General features: G+C 38.5%; 1 protein-coding gene across 1 annotated transcript in view; it reads left to right on the top strand.

Moving 5' to 3' along the window:
* lrrc32 (leucine rich repeat containing 32) overlaps positions 1 to 10,171 on the top strand; it is a 41,152-nt gene extending 30,981 nt beyond the window's left edge. The window contains exon 3 of the mRNA XM_039745434.1: positions 4,644 to 10,171. Within this exon, the coding sequence (XP_039601368.1) occupies positions 4,644 to 6,593 (1,950 nt within the window). The 3' untranslated portion in view covers positions 6,594 to 10,171. The remainder of the gene's footprint in view (positions 1 to 4,643) is intronic.
* The last annotated feature ends 12,377 nt before the right edge of the window (positions 10,172 to 22,548 follow it).

Here is a 22,548-nt window from a genome sequence, read left to right as displayed (position 1 = left end):
ATGTGGATCTTAATCTCCACCGTGGTCAATTGGCCATAGTTCATCAATGAGTTAATAAACAGATAATGTTGGTTTTGCTTTATGTTTAATCAACTTCTACCTTGTTCTTTGTGTGTTGTAACAAATTTGAATATATGTACCAGTTCTGTATTTAATAATTTGTATTTTTTATACTTGTATTTTAACACTCAATGGTTCCTTGGGGTGCGTTCTGCACCCCATGCCCATTTCTATGGCTACTACCATGTTATTATTAAAATTTCAGCAGTTATCCTCTAGGACATTGTAAGTGCACTAGTTTTTCATACGGTCATGCATAAAATGATAGAAAAAGTGTTAATGTCAATTATCGCTGGCATATTTTCATCGGGGGTGCAATATGCACCCCCAAAAAAACTTAATTTTTTACAGAAGTCTGTGGAGATTCTCAGCTATCCAGGTCATGGTTATCCTAAAAAAGAGTTATGCTGGACTTTGTTTCCATCCAGAGTGCTTTCTCAATTCTAACTGATTGGTTGGCAAAGTTAAAAGAACTGTATTGTAGGTGGATTGGGAGGACAACTGATTCAAATGAACGACTGTTGTTGAACAGAGGCGGTGGCCTTATACATAATCTATCACTGACCTACAATGCAGTTCTTTCAACTTTACCCAGACGGTTCCACAGTCGTTCACACTGGGAGGATGACTGGTTCAAATAAACGACCGTCGTTGAACAGAGTTGAACAACTAGTCCCATTCAGAGGACGATGTCCATTTAGGCAGTACATTCCCAGTAAGCCTGCCAAATATGGGATAAAGGTGTGGTGGTGCTGTGACAGTGCCACATCTTATCCACTGAATGCAGAGGTCTATCTTGGGCGGCAACCGAATGAAGTCAGAGATCATGATCAGGGTGCACGTGTTGTGAAAGCAATGGTATCACCTTGGTACAAAAGTGGTCATAATGTAGTGGGAGATAACCTGTTTACAAGCGTTGCACTGACAGAAGAATTGCTTACACAGGGTATGACCTATGTAGGAACGATGCGCAAGAATAACGAGACATTCCTCTGAGCATGATAGCAAAAAACAGACAAATTTTCTTCGATCTTTGCATTTGATGGCAACAAAACTTTGGTATCATATGTCCCCAAAAAAGGAAAGTCGGTCATCCTTTTGTCGACAATGCATCACGACAAGGCTGTTGATGGTATGAAACAAAAACCAGAGATCATCCTTCATTATAATGCTACTAAGAGCGGCGTAGATAACATGGATCATTTGGCCTGCATCTACTCTTGCAAACGAAAAATCAACAGGTGGCCAATGGTCCTGTTCTTTAACATGCTTGACACAGCTGCCATTGCCAGTTTCGTGATCTGGATGTGCAATAACCCTGATTGGAACAAGTCATCCAAAGCGATACGTCGTCGCCAGTTCATCGTGAGTCTCGGATAGTCTCTTGTCAAGCCACTGATTAAAAGACGTTTGGACAATGCAGCCCAGCTCAGAAGACCGATCATGGATGCAATCCAACTTCTAGAGCTGGACTCTGGAGAACTAGAAGCAGGAACTGAGAGACCAGCTAAAATGAAGAAGACACAGGGACGTTGTCACCTGTGCCCGCGTGAGTTTGACAGTAAGACACGTAAATTCTGTGATAAGTGCTCTAGGCCTGCTTGTCCAGCACATTCTGTCAATAAATCAAATGTAATTTGTGACAAATGCATATAACTTTAGACATGTCATTTGCAGAAATCTTAAACGTTTGCATCTAAAAGGTGTGATAATATATATTTTACAATCTTATTAGAACATTGGAATTAAAATGGCACTTACATCGCGGCAGTGAAGGGGTCGGCTAGACAGAATGTGCATTATATGACCAGTCCCCTCCACTGCCGCAACCCCATTAACTGCACTATTTCACTGCATAAGCTGTGTATGCATCATGCACTTACCTAATAAACGCATCTTAACTTTAGTTAATTGAATTTGAGCTTGGTACCATTGAATTATATTTACCAACGAATAGGGGTGCAATTTGAACCCCAAGGACCTGGAACGTAACTTTCTAACAAGGACCCATTGAGGGTTAAACTGAAGTTCAGTAAAGAGTGCTATACAAAAAATAAGTTGTATTGTATTGTATTGAAAATGGAGCACATCTACTGATTGTAAACAACACCAGCAATTTAAATACATTTTCCCTTACGCCTAACTCAACCCTGCTACATTAAATTGGATAAGCAGGTGAAGAAAATGTTAACATAAAGAATAAACTGTAAATTCCGTAACAATTTTCCAATTGACCGATTTTTGCTCAAGAAAGAAAAACTTTAAAATCTAAATAAAAAAGTGTTTCTATCCATTTAAGCATATGTTGTAAACTGCTTTCCATACAAACAGGATCAATAGTAGATGAATCAAGAGATGGACAAAACATTTGATTTGACTGAGCAAATTATGGAGAGGCAAAGCTTTTGTGATCATTTATCAGTACCTAAAAACTCTTCACTACTTCTGCTTCTCTCATTCCTAACCAGATGAACTAGCTAACTATGGCTTTAATTTTCCAAGACATAGAGCACTTTGTTATTAAAAGCTCTGAATAATCAAGAGTGATTCTTACAGTGCGCCTCAGTATTTACTCTTGTTCAAATAAAAATGTTGTGGTTTTTAATTTTACATAAATAATTTATCAAAACTTGGCATTTAATATCACACATTTGCACAAAATTATGTGCCATCAAAGAAATGCAACTGAGAAGCTTTATGTGTTTGTAATTTAAATATTCATGTTTTAAACCAATTACACATGCAGTAAATTATATTTAGTTATTATTTGAAGAATAATCATTCTTTAATAATGACAACAATATTAATGTTTAAATCTCATGAAATCATTATACTTGAGAGCTGATTAAAAAAACTAATAACACAAAAAATTATAATACCCTCATATAGCAGTTATGCCTGACTGAGCATGCCATCAAAAGCTTGGACCTTTAAAAAATTGCAGTACAATAAAAAATGTATTTTCTTTACATTCCTGTCTTCAAATGTTTTTTTGTTTAAAAGAAACCATTAGAGAATTATTTTTACTGAATCATGGTGTAATTACTACACTCATGTAGTATGGCTCTAAGTATTGTGTGAACAATTACATTCACAACAATTACTTTCTTGTTCAGATTATCACCTGCCTATTGTGTTTTGTCATTTATAATTAAAACAGTATGCGCGCCCTTTGGCGTGTACCACAAATCGGAGATAATTTTGCAAGAGGAAACACGCAGAAGGCCTTTAACCAGCAGCATTATTTTATTTTCTGTGCTGAGCTGAGCAAACCTTCCAACATTTTTATCTGTTTTCTTTAATATTGAGCAAATGAAATGTATAGGAGCTTTGGACCAGGGTCCCTCTCTCTATTGATGGATTGGATTTTGGGTCAAAAATTGTCATCATGGTGACCAGGCTACAAAATATAATCAAACAGATTGCTTTACAGACATAAACTAAAATTAAAGTGGGAGTAAGAAGCAGTGGTGCATTTTCACTAAAATGCAAGATTTGTTTATTTTTTCAAATCTAGCCTAATTAAGAAAAGACCTAAAAAATAGTTAGCTTGCTCAGTCGCTAAGCATTTGTTAGGTGAATGCCAACCAGAGGTGCCCATTGGCTTTCATGAAGGAAATGTTGTTATGCAGGACTGCAACGTGGCACATTGACCTTAAACACATAACTGGCACGTGAGCCCAAGCTGGAGTGCACCACTGGACAAGCTAATATTAAAACAGGTATGAGAAAAAGGAGAAGGTGTATTTTCTGTATATCCATAAATCAAAGAGGCGAGTCAACACATAAAGAAGTCAAACCCCAAGAAGGCAGGCACAAAAACAAGGCAAAGGTATCTATCAAAAACAGATATTAAGAGAAGAATACTTAAGTGGGGGAAAATGACAAAAGTCTTAGCGTTCTGGCCTCCCTATACACGTGCAGGACATCTACTACCTGTGCAGTGGTTGGTCCATTAGCTCTCTACATCCTTTTCTCTGTCCACCTTTCTCTCTACACCTTTGGCCTATCATTTTTCCTTCAGCCAACTGAGCCCTCGTCAGTGACTAACTTAAAACCCCAAGCTCTCCAAAGTTTTTTTGAAAGAGGCTTTTAAATTCAAGTCATTACACAACAGGGATGTAGAAGAACCAGGGCCTCTGATGTGTGGTGTGTCCTTTTGGCAAGTTAACCTAACACGCACAACTTTAAGAGGTTGAGGAAAACACACAAAGAGACAGGAAGAATGCCATTTATTCTTTCATTTTGGTTGGTTTCTAATATCTGCTTTTGGTCCTCTTTTTAGACCAATCCTTCCTGTGGTGTCATTGGGCAATAATAAAAAAAAGATTCCATTTTATATAAAAACTGACAGTCTCATGAGTAAGCATGAGTAATATATTTCCCTGCAAAAGGGCAGCTACAAAGTTTGTACTTATCTACTAATCATTTTACAATAAATGAATTAAATATGAAAATTATTTAATGTTCATTGCATGTCAAAGAAATAGAATCTGGGTAGGTTGTTATCTTTAATCTTTTTTAACTAAGCAGCAGAACACGGTATATACTTTGTCACTTAATATTTTTTTTCTGTTTTCCAGGAAAAAACTTACGTGTATTGCAACAGTTTGAACTTAAAACACATTCCATCTGACCTGCCACCTGATATTCAAGTACTGGACATGTCATACAACTTCCTTCAGAACTTGACTGACGAGTTCTTAAGCTATTATACCTCCATTCATGAACTGAATCTATACAACAACGAAGTAAGTTTTGTACAGCCTGGTCTTTTCAAAGATTTTGCCAATCTTGAAAATCTGGATTTGTCCAAGAATCATTTAGATCAGTTTGCTCAGCTGACATATGGAATTGGACCACTGCCAAAGGTTAAAACATTAGACCTCTCCAGCAATGGACTCTATTCTAGCATGCCACCTGTTTTTTTGCACAATGCATCTGCACTTTTGAATGTTTCCCTCAGCAGAAACAGTATCACCAAAATAGACAAAGACACCTTTAGTGGGGCATCTGCTCTGAAGAGCATTGATCTTAGCAATAATGTTATTTTGGAAATTGAAGATGGAGCCTTTGACTCTCTACCTGATCTCACTGAACTGAACCTTTCAACAAATTCTATCACCTGCATTGTTGATTTTAACCTTATTCAGCTCAAGCTACTAAACCTCAGTAAAAACAGCATTGAATCCTTTCACACAACTGATTCTGAAAATGAACACAATTTACTTTACCTTGACTTAAGTGAAAACAAAATATTATACTTCCCTGTGTTGCCGAAACGTAACAAGCTGATCTATCTGGATTTGTCACGGAATCTGCTACAGACTGTTTCTGCTGGGCCACTCACTGATGATCCTAGCTATATTAGCTACTCTTGGTTTGCAGAAACCACCAGTTCTTGGAATAAGACTATTTCAGGTTCTGGAACAGAAACCAACCTCACAAAACTCCTTTATTTAGATCTGAGTTATAACGAGATTAAATCAATCTCAGACAAATTCTTTAGCACAATGAGATCCCTTGAGCTGCTAAATCTTAGCAATAACTGCCTGGTATCATTTACTGTTGGCAGTGACACACTCAATTCACTGGACACCCTTGATTTGAACTTCAATGCCCTACAGAATCTTTCATTTGCATCAAGTGCTCTTAGATTCCTGAAGAAACTGTACTTAAAGAGCAACAATTTGCAGACTTTAGAAGCCCAAGTGTTCATCCATTTGCCTCAGATTCAATTGATTGATCTTCAGGAAAATCATGTCAGTATCTGCGAGTACAACCCTACATCTCCAGGTTTATCTTGCTCTAGTAATAAAACTGACTGCATTTTCTTAGCTGGGATTCCATCACTGCTTTACTTGTACTTATCAAGTAACACCATAAAGTATATACCACAATATGCTTTTTATGGGACCCCTCTACTGGTCTTGGATGTATCTAACAACAAAGATTTACAGTTACATGAGAAATCATTTTTTGGACTGGATTCATCTTTGAAATATTTATATCTTCATAAGAACTCTCTTCAAAGTTTGACTGTCGATATCTCTCTTCTTACTGGCATTAAGCATGTCATTTTATCAGACAATCAGCTGACAGAGCTGTCTCCTTGGAATAAGGAATCCTCCATTGAAGTTCTAGACTTGAGGAATAATAAACTCCCGTTTATTCAACACCATACAGTAACAATTTTGAAAAAAAGCCTAAAAAGGCTGTATATTAGTGGTAACCCACTTGACTGCTGTAGTAATTCCCAATTTATACATATGGTTCTGAAGTCCACAGTTGAAATTCCTGAAATAAATGTGCTCAAATGTCATTTTTCAAATAACCCTGAACTTAACGAATTACCTTTCCTGAATGTTTCCCAGGAGGACTGCGATAAGCAAGATGCCAAGATTATTACGATTGTAATTATAATCATAATGGCATTATTTGTGTCTGTGTTTATTGGCTTAATTTCCAGATGCTACCGAGAGCGTAGGCTGAAGTCACGAGGCAGCTACAAGGCACGACCAGAGGGCATTTAAGCTGTAGATTTATATAGTGACATTTCATTTTTTTCTGACTTTTCCTATGTTTTCTGATCAGATCTGTTTTATCTCTTCGATGGGACGGCACCCTGTCCAGGAATTGTTCCTGCGTTGCACATGGTGCTTGCTGGGATAGGCTCCAGCTTCCTCATGACCCTGCTTTGGATAAGTGGGTTTAGAAAATGGATGGTTAGATCTGTTTTATCTGTTGCTTTTGGTAGATTTTATTTGGGAGAATTCTGGTAGCAGTTGGCCTTGACAATCAATGTTACTATCATACTTTTTATCATTGTTATTTATCATAATTCCAGTGGCAGTTAAAGAAGGGTACCTTTCACTGGATATGTGAAAAAAGTTACTTGTCACAATTTAGCAGTATTCATTTTTATTCTTGTCCTATACTTAGTATAGGTATAATATCTTTTTGAAAACACAGGCTTGTTTCTTATATGCCCCATCCTCCAAATTTCCAAAAATGCTTGTTGATGAAATTAACTGTTATTTACCTTGACAGTTATGTTAAAAAAATTATGTTTTCTTAAAAACACCCACCTTACATTTAGGAAGTATTCCATGTGAAGAGAGCACAACATTTAGGTGATTTTTTGTTAAGTGTCAGCGACATTGAAACTAGTTGCCTTTTCATAGATGAATACTGAATGCAAAAAATGAAATTTGAAGGTGTGAATAAAATTAGAGTAGATAGAACAATTGGACACTCTGTCCTAAACCATGATACAATCTGTGCACAACTTTAATATATCTACCCATAAGCTTTAAATGCATTTTTATTTCTGTTGAAGTTGAGGGTAATACGTCAGATTAATTTTTAAGGACAGACTGAAATTAAACAGTTATACTTTGTTGGCTCACTCTATATAAATCCATCTATTAATCCATTCTTATATGTCTCAAATGATTTAAATGTACTTAACCATAAAACTACATACACAAGCACACACATTAATAATTAATACAGGCACTTAATGTTTATTAATACAGACGTTGTAAACAAAAGAAAGCAAAAGATAATGAACAACTAGAAGACAAAATTACCAGTTAACATCATTCCTGATTTATGTAAACCTTTGATCAGTCCACAGACATTTGGCTGCTCTCTTCCATCTGATTATCGTAAAACATCGTACACTACTGTAGAGTCCATAGCTCTGATACGAGGGCGGCTGCAGGATCAGTAACTGTTATTGCCTAAGGTTTATAACAACTTTCATGTCTGGTTTGAAAAACTGACCCAAGTGGGACATCACCTTCAATGGCTTCTACTTTATTAGAGTGAATAACTGTTTTACTGAATATGGCAGGTTTGTCTGCCCTTGGAATTTGTTAGTAAGCCGTTAGTTTTGCAGTTGAAATTCCATCTTGACATGATTGTGCCCATAAATTCTGCTAAGTAACGGTTACCAAAGGCTGTCCTTTCTACTCCTAAGAATGACCCTTGAGGCAGCATTTTGAAATAACACATTTGTTTTATTTTAATTTTGCCAAATTAAAATTCAGGCCTTACGAGTTTAAATTCCATCGGTATCTGTCACTTACTAAAATAATCACACTTTTTAAAGACAGTTACCAATCATTCAATGTTTTAACTCTTTAAACCAAGTGAGGAAATGCCATTGATAAATATATACCTGAGCATTATCCATATTACAAGGAAGGGAAAAACATGTTTCAAACAGCATCACATAAAAGCAACCGTATCAAGAAAACAGTAACATTCCCAGCCCTGAAATCAGAACAAAAACCATAAAGTATGCAATTTTGCAACATAAGTGTTTGAGTACTCTCGGCACTTTTCTGTACATATTGAAAACAGTTGGTTGGCATCACTGTAGAACTCTCCTACTGCAGGGATCGGACATCACAGGCTGCTGTGCAAGAGGTGTTTCCAAGTCCTCCCCATGTCTGTGTGGGTTTTTCTCTCGGCTATTAATGTTTGTCTTCCACATTGTGGAACACATGCATATTAGGTTAATTGAAGACCAAGGGAGGCTCACTTTAGCGAAGAACTGACTTCTGACTCTGAGGTCCTGGGTGCATGGCTAGCCTCTCCATGTGAGAAGGTGAGACCCTTTGTGCGAGTCTTCACTTTGACAAACCTGACCTGATATCTACAGTTGGTCTCATTTAGGGAGCATCTGTATTGTAATTCAGCTTTGCTCTGTGAAACCAACAATTCTTTTACTTTTAGATATGGTTGTCATCAGAATGAGCTAATTATCAACAGTATGCTATACCTAAGTGTAATAACAAATAAAAAATATAAATATTGCTTGCTACACAAACAGAAAAAACTAAGAATGTGTGTTGCTAAATTGGATAGTATACAATATTAATGCACTTTGAGATGTTGTATAATATTTTGTATGAAATCAAACACTATTTTTTTTATTGTGCATTTATTGTGCATGTATGCATGCATTATTTTTTTGCTATTTTACTCTACTTTTATTTTTTTGCTATTTTTATATGTATATACTATATAAAGGGAAGCATTATGCTTAACCTTTTGGGATACTAAAAATAATTAATTGACGCTAAGGGCAGTGACAGTCTTGTGCTGGCCAAACATCCTCAAGGTGAATTGCACTGATAAACGGATTCGGTTAACCAGAATAAGACGTACAAGGATAGTGTGCTTATACTATAATGGATAGGCCAGTAGCGATTGTCTACAATTATACTCGACAGATTGTACATTGAGAATATCAGCATTCCACGAAAAAGTTACAAGACATGAGTGTTGTTAAGAGCTTTTAGGTAACGTCACGGTGGATGTTGTTTTGAAGTGTGCGACTTTCATAGGATAGAATTTAAAACAATAAAGAGAGGGCTTACAACACTAGCTGCCTTAATATATATTTGCATTGAACCTTTAAAAATATAGCACACATAGAATAACAGATTATCGTGGGCATAATAGGACTTTTTGTCATCAGATGAAATTTGTGTTTTACAGGTTTAGATATTTTTCTAAATATTCCTGCAAAATATATAATCACTCCACTGGAGTTAGCTGTTGGCCTGAAACTGTCCGAGGTTAAAAGTGCCAGCGAGCTTCTTATTGGTATAAATAGGAAAAGGTCGGCTTCCACAACCTTACATAGGCATGAACTGAAAATACCTTTTCTCCACCTCGTAATTTGCAAAAAGTATTCTTTTAAATGGTTACAGGTCAAATGTATATGTTAAATGCCTCGAGCTAGACTTTGAGCGGTTTTATTTAGCTAGAATAATAAAAGGGTTTTATGAAATAATGGCACTAAAATATTTGCTGTGATGAAAGCTGCCATGCAGTTCTGATGTAGTGGGACTGGTTACTTTTTATTAAGTGCAATTCATGTGTGATATAGAAGTAGACTTCTTTTTATATCAGTCATGACTTAAATATTAGTCCTTGTGTCTTATGCATTTTAATTTTTATTTTGAACTGAAGGAAATATGCACAAAACACTATTTTTAAGAAAAACTGTCTTTTGTAAATAAATGACTTTTTAATGCATATTTATATGTTTGTTAAACATTTACTGTTAATAAATTATCTTTTAATGTTAAAATTCCTGTTCCATTTTTTTAAAATTCCAGTGAAAATCTGTTATGTATCTGTATTATCTTTGCAATCTATCCTTTTAAGTAAGTATATTTTTCAGTCAATCAATCTTTCTTTATTTTCTAAACCTCTTTCAAAAACCACACCATTTATGGTGATCGTAGTTCATTTTTTTTCTTCTTGAAATGCTTTGCCTATAATAGAGGAGATCCAAAATTAAAGATGGTCCCTGCGTTCCTGGTTAAGAAGTGTAAAATGTGCTTACTGTCCCATTTGGCTCCCAACTAAACCAGAGATTTTCAGATGGTTGTTGTCTTTACCACCACAGCCACCATTGGCATACGCAAAGGATATTCAGAGCTGAAGACCTGAGCCAGCTTTTAGTGTAGACACAGACTAAGAGATGATAAGTATAATTAAATAAAGGAGGAAGTTATTCTGCAGCCATGAAAAACATGTAGCTTAGCAGAAAATGGGAATATATTTATATTCATTGTTTTTAATTCTTTCATGTACTTGTAATTTTCAGGTTCATTTCGCAATGATTTATGCATTTGTGGATCTGTAGAACTTACCATGTACAAATATCAGTTAATCGATTCATTATCTAATGCCACTGTATTTACTACAGAGTCTTAGGGAGCTGAAGCATATCCCAGAAACATTTGGTGCAGGGCCATATTATGCACAAACCTACACTCTCCTCTGCAGGGTAACTGAGTGCCAGAGAAGGACCAAAACAAGCGATCCAGAAGCCAGAACTGGATGGACTGAAGAAATCTGCTGTTTTGAGCAGCTTCAAGTCAAGAGCTTCAGTCGCTGCCAGCAGTGTACATACTGTATAGAAGTGCAGGCCTTCAAATTACAACATCACTCCTTTCTCCTCCCTGGAACCAAAGTATTTTGGTGCTTCCACTTCAACATCTTGGTTGTCTCCAGCCCACACATTAAAATACTACAGAACAAGGGACTTAAAATTGAAAAACACTTCCAACCAGGCTTACCTCAGCTTATTAATGTACTCATTCTTAAATGCAATGTTCAATATTCATTATGCATTTTTGAAGGTTTATTTGTGATTGTAAATTTTATAAGACTCATAGGTTGCTACTTCTGCTAATATTAATTAAATTAATGGTGCTGGGGTTTAGAAACAGAAAGAATCTGTGCTAGGATGATTGTGAATAATGTGATCAGTAGATTAAAAGAGTTCAGCAGAAAGAGAAACAAGTCAAGGACAGGCAGAGCGCAAAAACAGTAAAGCTAACAAGATCAGCAAACTAAATAGTTATAGAAAGAATCTAAATCAAAACCTAAGCAAAAGTCACCAAAGAATAAACCCTTTAAAAAGTAAACACAAGAATGCAAAAACTACAGCAAAAGCTTGTTTTAAAAATCTCAACTAAATTACATAGAGGCTTCACCACTGTCTTTATATATGCTGAAAGTGATGATGTCACACATCACATGGTTAGAGTCACATGGCAAAAAATGGTTAATAAAGCCACAACAAAGATGGTCGCCAAAATGAAATTTGACCTCACCAAAATGGCAGCAGCATGATGAAATGAAATTCAGATCAAATTAAAAGTTATTCACAATCTGTCACAACAGATGGTAAACAGCAGTTCATTGGAGGACCACATTAGTAACCCAATAACCTTTAGGGAAATTACATTTTTTTTTCTCTCAGATGTTTTAGCAATATTTAAATTGCCTTAATAAGTAGACCAATGATACTGATTTTTTTAGATTATGGTCAGATGGGAGACAAAGATATGAAAAATTAGGCCCTCGATACTAAGGTCATCAATTATCATGTTGATGCTAAAAATAAAACAATTTGTAACCCTGAAACCTGAGTAGTAGATGCTGATATGGAAATAATAATAATAATAATAATAATTCTTTGCATTTATATAGCGTTTTTCTCACTATTCAAATCACTCAGCAATTGCAGGTTAAGGGTCTTGCTCAAGGGCCCAACAGAGCAGGGTCCTTTTTGGCATTTACGGGACTCGAACTGGCATCCTTCCAATTGCCAGCAGAGATCCCTAGCCTCAGAACCTCCACTTCAGCACGGTTTAAAACCATGTGCCCTCAATGCCATACACATGGCAAGGCAGGACATTAACTGAGTATAACGTATAGTCAGAGAGGCTAGAAATAGTTAGAATATACCAATTCAATTTAACTTATGGGGGTTGTAAGAACCTCCCATAAACTATGCACTTATAACTACGAAATGGCTCTTACACTAACAGTGATGATTATACAACGCTCATCTCAGAAAACTATAAGCATAACTTGCAGGAATTTACTTTTTACTTTTGTATTTCAATTTGCTAAAAATGAAGCCTCTTTTAAACTCACCATGCTGGTTATGGATGGAATTTATTTTAAAAGAGTATCAAAAAAGAGCCCGCCTACTGCCATCGAAGCCCCGCCTCATCCTGAGAGGACCATATAAATCTGAGAGCCATCTCAGTCAAAGGATCACAGTCCCTCATGATGGACCTCCCTGACTCAAGAGAGAGACGAAACTTTAGAAAAGTCACAGAGGCTATGAAGCCACCTGATGCGCATTCTTTCTGTTGTGCCACCATATGCTCATTGTTGTTCCATTTTTTTTTGGACAATAGCAATAAATGGTGTGGCCTGGTTGGCTCTCTAATTTTTTTTGGGGACACCTTTTCTTCATTTTCCCTTCAGACATACAGTGATGTGAAAAACTATTTGCCCCCTTCCTGATTTCTTATTCTTTTGCATGTTTGTCACACAAAATGTTTCTGATCATCAAACACATTTAACCATTAGTCAAATATAACACAAGTAAACACAAAATGCAGTTTTTAAATGATGTTTTTATTATTTAGGGAGAAAAAAAATCCAAACCTACATGGCCCTGTGTGAAAAAGTAATTGCCCCTGAACCTAATAACTGGTTGGGCCACCCTTAGCAGCAATAACTGCAATCAAGCGTTTGCGATAACTTGCAATGAGTCTTTTACAGCGCTCTGGAGGAATTTTGGCCCACTCATCTTTGCAGAATTGTTGTAATTCAGCTTTATTTGAGGGTTTTCTAGCATGAACCGCCTTTTTAAGGTCATGCCATACCATCTCAATTGGATTCAGGTCAGGACTTTGACTAGGCCACTCCAAAGTCTTCATTTTGTTTTTCTTCAGCCATTCAGACGTGGATTTGCTGGTGTGTTTTGGGTCATTGTCCTGTTGCAGCACCCAAGATCGCTTCAGCTTGAGTTGACGAACAGATGGCCGGACATTCTCCTTCAGGATTTTTTGGTAGACAGTAGAATTCATGGTTCCATCTATCACAGCAAGCCTTCCAGGTCCTGAAGCAGCAAAACAACCCCAGACCATCACACTACCACCACCATATTTTACTGTTGGTATGATGTTCTTTTTCTGAAATGCTGTGTTCCTTTTACGCCAGATGTAACGGACATTTGCCTTCCAAAAAGTTCAACTTTTGTCTCATCAGTCCACAAGGTATTTTCCCAAAAGTCTTGGCAATCATTGAGATGTTTCTTAGCAAAATTGAGACGAGCCCTAATGTTCTTTTTGCTTAACAGTGGTTTGCGTCTTGAATATCTGCCATGCAGTCCGTTTTTGCCCAGTCTCTTTCTTATGGTGGAGTCGTGAACACTGACCTTAATTGAGGCAAGTGAGGCCTGCAGTTCTTTAGACGTTGTCCTGGGGTCTTTGTGACCTCTCGGATGAGTCGTCTCTGCGCTCTTGGGGTAATTTTGGTTGGCCGGCCACTCCTGGGAAGGTTCACCACTGTTCTATGTTTTTGCCATTTGTGGATAATGGCTCTCACTGTGGTTCGCTGGAGTCACAAAGCTTTAGAAATGGCTTTATAATCTTTACCAGACTGATAGATCTCAATTACTTCTGTTCTCATTTGTTCCTGAATTTCTTTGGATCTTGGCATGATGTCTAGCTTTTGAGGTGCTTTTGGTCTACTTCTCTGTGTCAGGCAGCTCCTATTGAAGTGATTTCTTGATTGAAACAGGTGTGGCAGTAATCAGGCCTGGGGTGGCTACGGAAATTGAACTCAGGTGTCATACACCACAGTTAGGTTATTTTTAACAAGGGGCAATTACTTTTTCACACAAGGCCATGTAGGTTTGGATTTTTTCTCCCTAAATAATAAAACCATCATTTAAAAACTGCATTTTGTGTTTACTTGTGTTATATTTGACTAATGGTTAAATGTGTTTGATGATCAGAAACATTTTGTGTGACAAACATGCAAAAGAATAAGAAATCAGGAAGGGGGCAAATAGTTTTTCACACCACTGTAATACCGTGTTTCCCTGAAAATAAGACCTACCCCGAAAATGAGCCCTAGCTTGATTTTTCAGGATGCTCCTAATATAAGCCCTAGTTACGATCCCGTTCAGGCCACTTTGGATAAGCGATAAACGCCTACCGCTATCGTATGTACACAGATGAACAGGAAATAATACTGGTATTTTGACCCCCTGACAAAATGAGTGCAAAAAGAAAGCTATTCTGTTGAGTACAAGAAAGAAATTTGTGGAGGAGTCCCAGGTCAAAAATCTTACTGCTTTCTATAAAGAGAAGTTGGATATCTGAATGCACTACGAGCAGGATACATGAACAAAAGGTGCTCATTAATGGAAAGCTCTATTGCTAGACATGAGAGATTGGGGCCAATTGTTCTAAAGAAAATGGAGTCACAAGATATTCATAAAGTAATTCGGGGTTTGGAGAGTTATGATTATGTTCCAGAAGATGATGACATGACTGTATTTGAATAAATGTAGATTTTTGTTCCAGAATACTCGCTTCACTCGCCCACCCTCTGGAAGACACTGCGCACCAGCCACTTGCGTTGTGAAGGGGGGGCTGAACGCAAGCTAAGGAGACGCGGTCGAATCAGCCGCTGTCTTACTGGTGTCGTGCTGCGTATCGATCATTTAAAAGCCTGTGCAGCAGCTGTCCTTTTGTCTCACTGCCTTGTCTTGTGGGTCGTTAAAGTGCCTCCGAGAAAATCACCTATTGTCTCCTTCCAAACCTTCCAAGATTTATTTTATAATAGAGAGAAATGTAGATTTTTGTTCATGGAAAAACAAGACATCCCCTGAAAATAAGCCCTAGCTCATCTTTTGGAGGAAAAATTAATATAAGACCCTGTCTTATTTTCGGGGAAAAACGGTATGTGATTTTACTACAAAAAATAAGAAATAAAAAAATGTAGTCAGGAATTTGTTTCAAAGTCCTTAGTCCACACTACCCCCTCTAGGTTACAAGGAATCAATAAATGTGTCAAATAATTTACAAAGATTAATTTCTTTGTACCCATGTCATGTTTGGGCAGGACTCTCGTTTGGGACCTTTTTTCCTTTGTGACAACAGTGCCTAGGATGGCAGACTTCATTCTCATTCTGAGGATGGAAGTAAACAGACTTTTTGAGATTTCTTCCCTCCTTAACTTCAGCCTGAATATTTATTATCTGACCACATCCAACATCAGCAGCCTTTTAGACCTCATTGGGTGTTGCCTTTTGATGTACACTTTCTGCTGCCTTCATGGGTGGCTCCTGGGTCTCTGGACTTCAGGTCTTCCCGTGAAAGAAAGCCGAGGAAGCCCTGAAGCATCTGGAGCACCTCTTATGTTTCTCCCATGTTCTCCCAGTGAACCCGTGTTGTGCTTTGTGAGCAGATGGAGTGGACTGTGGCAAGCTGGTGAAGTCAGATCAATTAAAAAATTAAACAATGGAGGTGAGAAAATCAAACCATTAGTTCATACAGCAGCTGGAAAAATTAACCCGTAATATAGTCTAACCAAACATTCTTACCCAGGTATTCTGCACTTTACTACAGTGCAGGGTCTTTCAATTGTATGGTGGTCTGACACCAGGTCTGCCATCGTTGATTCAAATGCCTCTAACCTCTCTTAAGCTGAACTTCTAAAAGAAACAGCACAAGAAACTCCAGTATAAGATATAAAATTCACCTGCTTGTGTATACTTGAGCCATAATAATTCTAAATTAGATTATGTGGTTCCTTTAATAAGCTGAGCATCCTTTCATAATGCTCTACTGGAAGACATTTTTGGACACTTACAGATAAGAGTTGAAGCCTACAATATCTCCATCATTTCTTATTTTCCATATAAAGAACTTTCTGTGTATTTAAGGGATGGGAAGAAAGGCAGCACCCTGGATGGGATCAAAGAGTGTCCATGTCAGTCCAGTCAGGCCACTCAGGTAACTGCAGGTCCATAGCATGTGAGAGGAAGGTAGGACAGCTTATGAGAAGCAACACTGCATATTTTTAAGCAATATTTATCACATTATTAAAATAAATGTATTAGAATGGGTCATGGAACTGCCCAAAAGGAAAAATTGGTACATCTTTTTTTAAGGAAAATAAGATTAGCTGAGATGCATGTTTGCCTTTTCCATACTACTCGCCTGCCTTGAGCTTTAGAAAAGAGCACGGGTATGGATAAAGGGCCACAAAGGATCACGATGGGGTCATCAAAGTCCAGCACTTTCTATTTAAAACCTGAGTAAATAAACACTAAAAACAATGAGGATTCAGTAAAATTGGCCTCAGTTCATCAATGCCCAACAAAATCTCCAGATAACAGGATGCAGACACACAGGAAAGGGGTGTGCAGATTCCTTGTGAGTTTTTTTATCTTTTGTTTGTGTAAACACACCAGTTTACTTCCTGACCAAGCACTGCAGTGATTATCCTCATTAATTTTTCAATGACACAATGGTGACACATACTTTTTTCGTAAATAAACACCCAACCTATTTTCCTTGTAACCTTAATTACAGTCCATTAGGAGTGCAAGCACAAGCAAAGTCAACAGTTCACTCAAGGCGCAGGACACCCTACAGCTAAGAACTCGGGCATTCATTGTGTAACCAGCAGCCACCCATTCTCAGTATACAGTAACTATTCCTCAGTTTTTGACTAACATCTTTATAACAGATTTAGATGATATGGAGTGTTTAGGAATATTTAAAGTCTGTTGTACTATTGTGCTGACAGCAAGGCAGTTAGTGTCAGAATAGGAAAGGACCAGGAAAAAAGAAAAAAATAACTATGTGGTCAGGAAAACAGGCACAAGTCTGAAACCAGCAAGTCAGAAATCCAGAGAGGAACACCAAAGCCAAAACAAGAACTGGGAACTGTAAGTCAAAGGAGCTCAAGGCCATAAACCAAAAAATTCAAGTCCAAAGCTAAGTAAAGAAAGGGTTTTGTTTTCAGAAATACTAGGGGGCTCTGCCCCCTGCTCGCTTCGCTCGCCCACCCCCGTGTTTGGTTTACCGCATATACAATTTAAAGATATTATTTTCATGGGAATTGTTACATATGCATTATTTTCACTTTTACTTTAAAAACTTTTGTAAAAACAATACTTGTCCTTTATTTCCTGCCTGTTCTGCGTGTCTGCCAAAAGCAATCCAACAACTGCTAGGTTAGATGTCCATGGACTTGTTTTAAATGATGGCTCACTGCCTTGTCTTGCGTGACGTTGTAAAAACAATACTTGTCCTTTATTTCTGGCCCCAGACGAGGTTAAGTCTCTTTCCCGCAGGACATATAATGCTGCTCGCGTTGTGAAGGGGGAGCAGCTGCTGTTGTGCTGCCCGTCGACCATTTTAAAGCCTGTACAGCCGCTGTCCTTTGTGCCTCTTCGTGTCTCTGCTGCTCGCGTTGTGAAGGGGGTTAGGTGGTTGAACGCACGCAAGGAGAAGTGGTTGGATCATCTGCTGCGAGCTGTGTGTTTTGCTTGTCGCTTGTCATTGTTTTAAGAGCTGGGAGCAAGTTAAAGGGTCTCTTGTGGGACTTCAAATTGTCTTCTGAGAAGATCACATCTTGTCTCCCTGGTCTGCCTCCCCAAGATTTTTTTTTTATAACACAGAGATGGATGATGTACCAGACATGCAAAGGGGTTTTTTATGTAGCTCCACAGAGAGTGTGTTTCTGTGTTTGTCTCTTTAGAAAGTTATAAACACACACAAACTGCTGCCTTGCTGACACTTCCAAATTATACAGCTTACAATGGGGAAAAAAGAGTTCAACTCATTAATGAGGTATTTGCTGATATAATAATCAATCAAAATTACATTAAAAAAATAAAAAATAGTTAAAGTACAGTGTCTTTTAGTGTGCCTGTGGGGTGAAGCATTCTAATCTACCATAGTAACTTGGAAAATTATCAAAGTACTGAAAGAAACATCATTTATAACGTGAAAATGGACCCATTTAAGGTTTTGAATTTTTATGTTAATTTAAAGTATGCTTTTGTGATAAGTTAAGATTTCTACCGTACTGTAATCATAATACCTGAGAACTATTCTTGCCACCATTTCCCAGTCATAATTAATGTTCTAATTATTTACAAGAAAACAGGCAAAATCTTACATAACTAACCACTAACCGTATGCAGTTCGTGTAGAGTTACAAACATGTTTTTGCAATGCAGGTGTTGTAATAATTAATGCATCGGATGTGAATCAGTCAATCAGTACAATTAATGAGGCACTGGAGTTCACTTACTGTACATTACTGTGTTCACTTGCCGTATTGTTTCAGGGATGTGAAGTGCTAAATCAGTCCTGGCACCAATGGGAACAAAGCAGAAATCTGCCCTGTATAGTCAATGACTTCACCACATGCTAATATGTGAGTACATTGAATTTAAAATTATAGACAGTATTACTCATTCCTGCGGTTTGTAAGCGTTACATGTAAGCTCTGATAACAATCTATCTACTTAATTAACATTACAAGATTAACAAACTCAATTTAACAACTTATAGTTAATCAGGGTCTTAATCACCATGCTAATTTACTTAATTTAATGATGTTACATTCTTAATAATTTATTTTTTAGCATACTAACAAGATAATGAAGGTTTAAATTCTTAAATTAAGCAGTATTGTCACTTGTGAGGAATCACTCAGGGTTGAGTATACCCCAGTCTCTCTGAAGCCCTCCACCCTGAAATTGGAAATCATGACCTCTGCACTAATCTCCCCTAGGAAACAGCAGACGTGGCCATTCCTACTTACTCTGTGACAAGGCTTGTGTTGGACATCGCATTTGTAAATTTTCTACATTCCCCTTAGAGCACTGTGTAATAAATAAAGAGTCTTTCAAAAATAGAAAAAGATTTGGGGATCGTCCCCATATATTGTCGTCCAGACAAAGTGAAAAAATGGTTGATTCAGAATGACTTTTCAGTACAGAATGAATGAAAACATGGTAAAAAAAAATGGCGTTTAAATAACAGATGGGATGATGGGAGAGGAAATGGTTGGCAGGAAGTGATGATTGGAGGCGGGACCACGGAACCAACGTCATCGTGAGCAGACAGGAGTAGTTGAGTGTGGAACCGGAAGTGATGTCATTGGATGGGAACCGGAAGTGATGTCATCGCGGCCATTTTGGAACTGAAAATGGATGGGTTTATTTTTCTTCCAGTTTTCTGTAGGTAGAAAGAGATTCAGGTAAGTACCACGTGATAAATTCTTGTCTCGCGAGATTTCACTCACCTTTGGGCTCTTTGACTGCCTCCAACTCGCACGTGTGTGACATGACCCCCTCAGCCCAGACCCATCCGGTCGGGCGACCTGCACCGAGAGGTCGTGAATCCGGGAGAGAGCATCTGCGTTGGCCTGCAAGGAACCCCTACGATAAGTAACGCTAAAACGATATGGTTGGAGATCCAAAAACCACCTAGTGACACGAGGATTCGACTCCCGATGAAGGGACATCCACTGTAAAGCGGCATGGTCTGTCACCAGAGTGAATTCCCGCCCCAATAGGTAGTACCTCAGCGATGTAATAGCCCACTTAATCACCAGGGCCTCTCGCTCCACCGCAGCATACTTCATCTCACGGTCCAGCAGTTTCCGGCTCAGATACATAACGGGGTGTTCAGCACCCTCGACACATTGGCTCAACACGGCACCCAATCCTGTGGCCGATGCATCGGTCTGGAGAATAAAAGGAAGAGAAAAATCAGGGATTTTAATAAAGGTGCTGATGTAAGGGCCAATTTCAAGTCACAAAATGCATTATCTACTGTATCATCCCATACCACTTTTATAGGTGCCCGTTTCTTTGTCAAATTAGATAAGGGCGCAGCAATTTCTGAGAAATGCGGCACAAAGCGACGATAGTAACCAGCTAATCCCAAAAATGCCTGTACTTGCCGCTTATTTATCGGACGGGGCCAATTTATGATGGCATCAATTTTAAGACATTGTGGTTTCACGACACCCCCCCACTAGGTAGCCCAAATATTTGGCTTCTCTTAATCCAAAGAAACATTTCTACGAAGTCCTGCAGCTGCCAGTGTGGAAAGTACCGTTTTCACCTGCCATACATGATCCTTCCACGTGCTGGAATAGATGACAACGTCATCTAGGTAGGCGGCACAATAGGAATTGTGGGGCCGTAGCAGTGTGTCTACCAGGCGTTGAAAGTAGCTGGCGCCCCGTGCAAACCAAAAGGAAGGACCCGGTATTGCCAATGTCCGCTGGGAGTGCTAAATGCGTTTTTTTCTTTTGCAGAATCCGTTAAAGGAATTTGCCAATACCCTTTTGTCATGTCAAGGGTAGTTAGGAATTGAGCGCTTCCTAGCCGATCGAGCAGATCATCCACTCGCGGCATCGGATACGCATCAAACTTGGAGACCCGATTGAGTCGTCGAAAGTCATTACAGAACCTCCAAGACCCATCGGGCTTAGAAACTAGAACAATTGGACTAGACCAAGGGCTATAGCTTTCTTGATAACCCCTAAATCCAGCATTCGCCTAATTTCCAATTCCACTTCCGCTTTCTTTGCCTCCGGGAGTCTGTAAGGTCTCTCCCTGACAATCACTCCAGGGTCCGTAATAATATCGTGCGCAATCAACGCAGTACGTCCAGGTAATTCATCCACCACCTCGGGTACAGACAAGATAGCCTTTTCGAGATCTTGTCGCTGTTCTGGAGTCAAATTGGAACCAAAATTAAGTTTGGCACAGGACATAAAAAGTGAACTAGGCTGTCCGGAGGAGGGATCGGGTTCCCTTTCCTTCCACGGTTTCAGCAAATTGATATGGTATACTCTTTCGGTCGGTCGACGATTAGGTTGTTTAACTAAATAGTCGGCGAGACCTTTCTTTCTTTAATTTCATACGGTCCTTGCCAATGAGCTAATAATTTATAATGAGAGGTTGGGACTAATACCATAACACGATCACCCGGGACAAATTCGAATGGTGGTGTTTCTATTATAATAACGTGACTGTGCTGCTTGCGCTTTTTCTAAATTCTCTTTTAGGATAGGTCTGATCTTCTCTAGTCTATCGCGTAATTGCGCGATATATTCAAGAATATTTGAAGTATGGAGTACCTCCTCCTCCCATCCTTCTTTTAACATGTCCAAAAGCCCCTGGGTTGCCTTCCATACAATAATTCAAAAGGAGAAAATCCTGTTGAGGTTTGAGGGACTTCCGATAGGCAAACAAAACGAGAGGAAGCAACTGATCCCAGTTTCTTCCGTCCTCGTTAACTACCTTGCGTAACATCTGTTTTAACGTCTGATTAAAACATTCAACCAATCCATCAGTTTGGGGATGATAAACCGATGTTTTCAGATGTTTTATCCTGAGTAATTTGGCCACTTCCCTGAACGTTTCTGAAGTGAAAGGAGTCCCTTGATCTGTTAAGACCTCCTTGGGGATCCCAACACGCGAATATCCCTACTAATTCCCGTGCGATATTTTTTGAATTAGCTGAGCAACGGAACAGCTTCTGGAAAGCGAGTGGCATAATCTACTAGAACTAGAATATATTTAAAACCTTTTAACGAGGGTTCTAATGGACCAACGAGATCAATACCAACTCGTTCAAGCGGGATGTCAATCGGGGAAGGGGAATAAGAGGAGCTTTAGACCTTCTGGGTATCTGGCGAAGTTGACACTCCGGGCATGAAGTGCAAAATCGCCTGACCTCCTCATTAACTCCCGGCCAATAAAATCTGAGTTTTATCCTCTCCAAAGTTTTTTCGGAGCCTAAATGGGCTCCTAGAAGGTGGGCATGTGCTAATTCACATACCTTTAGCGAAAAGTGCGTGGAATTAACAACAAAGCCCGCACTTCACCCTCGTGTTCTGCCACTCTATATAATAAATCATTTTTAATTACAAAGAACGGCATCGGTGGCATGGGATCTAGGTTTGTATAACCGTCAGTAGATACTACTGCATTTCTAGCATTTTTTAATGAATCGTCATTCCATTGTTCTCTTTTAAATGGCGATGGAGTTAATAGGAACTGGGGCGTTAAGTTTTGTATAGGATCTCTTTCGAGTT

The sequence above is a fragment of the Polypterus senegalus genome, chromosome 2 (genome assembly GCF_016835505.1).
Source record: "Polypterus senegalus isolate Bchr_013 chromosome 2, ASM1683550v1, whole genome shotgun sequence".
Classification (NCBI taxonomy): domain Eukaryota; kingdom Metazoa; phylum Chordata; class Cladistia; order Polypteriformes; family Polypteridae; genus Polypterus; species Polypterus senegalus.
This window is presented reverse-complemented; position numbering and strand designations above follow the sequence as displayed.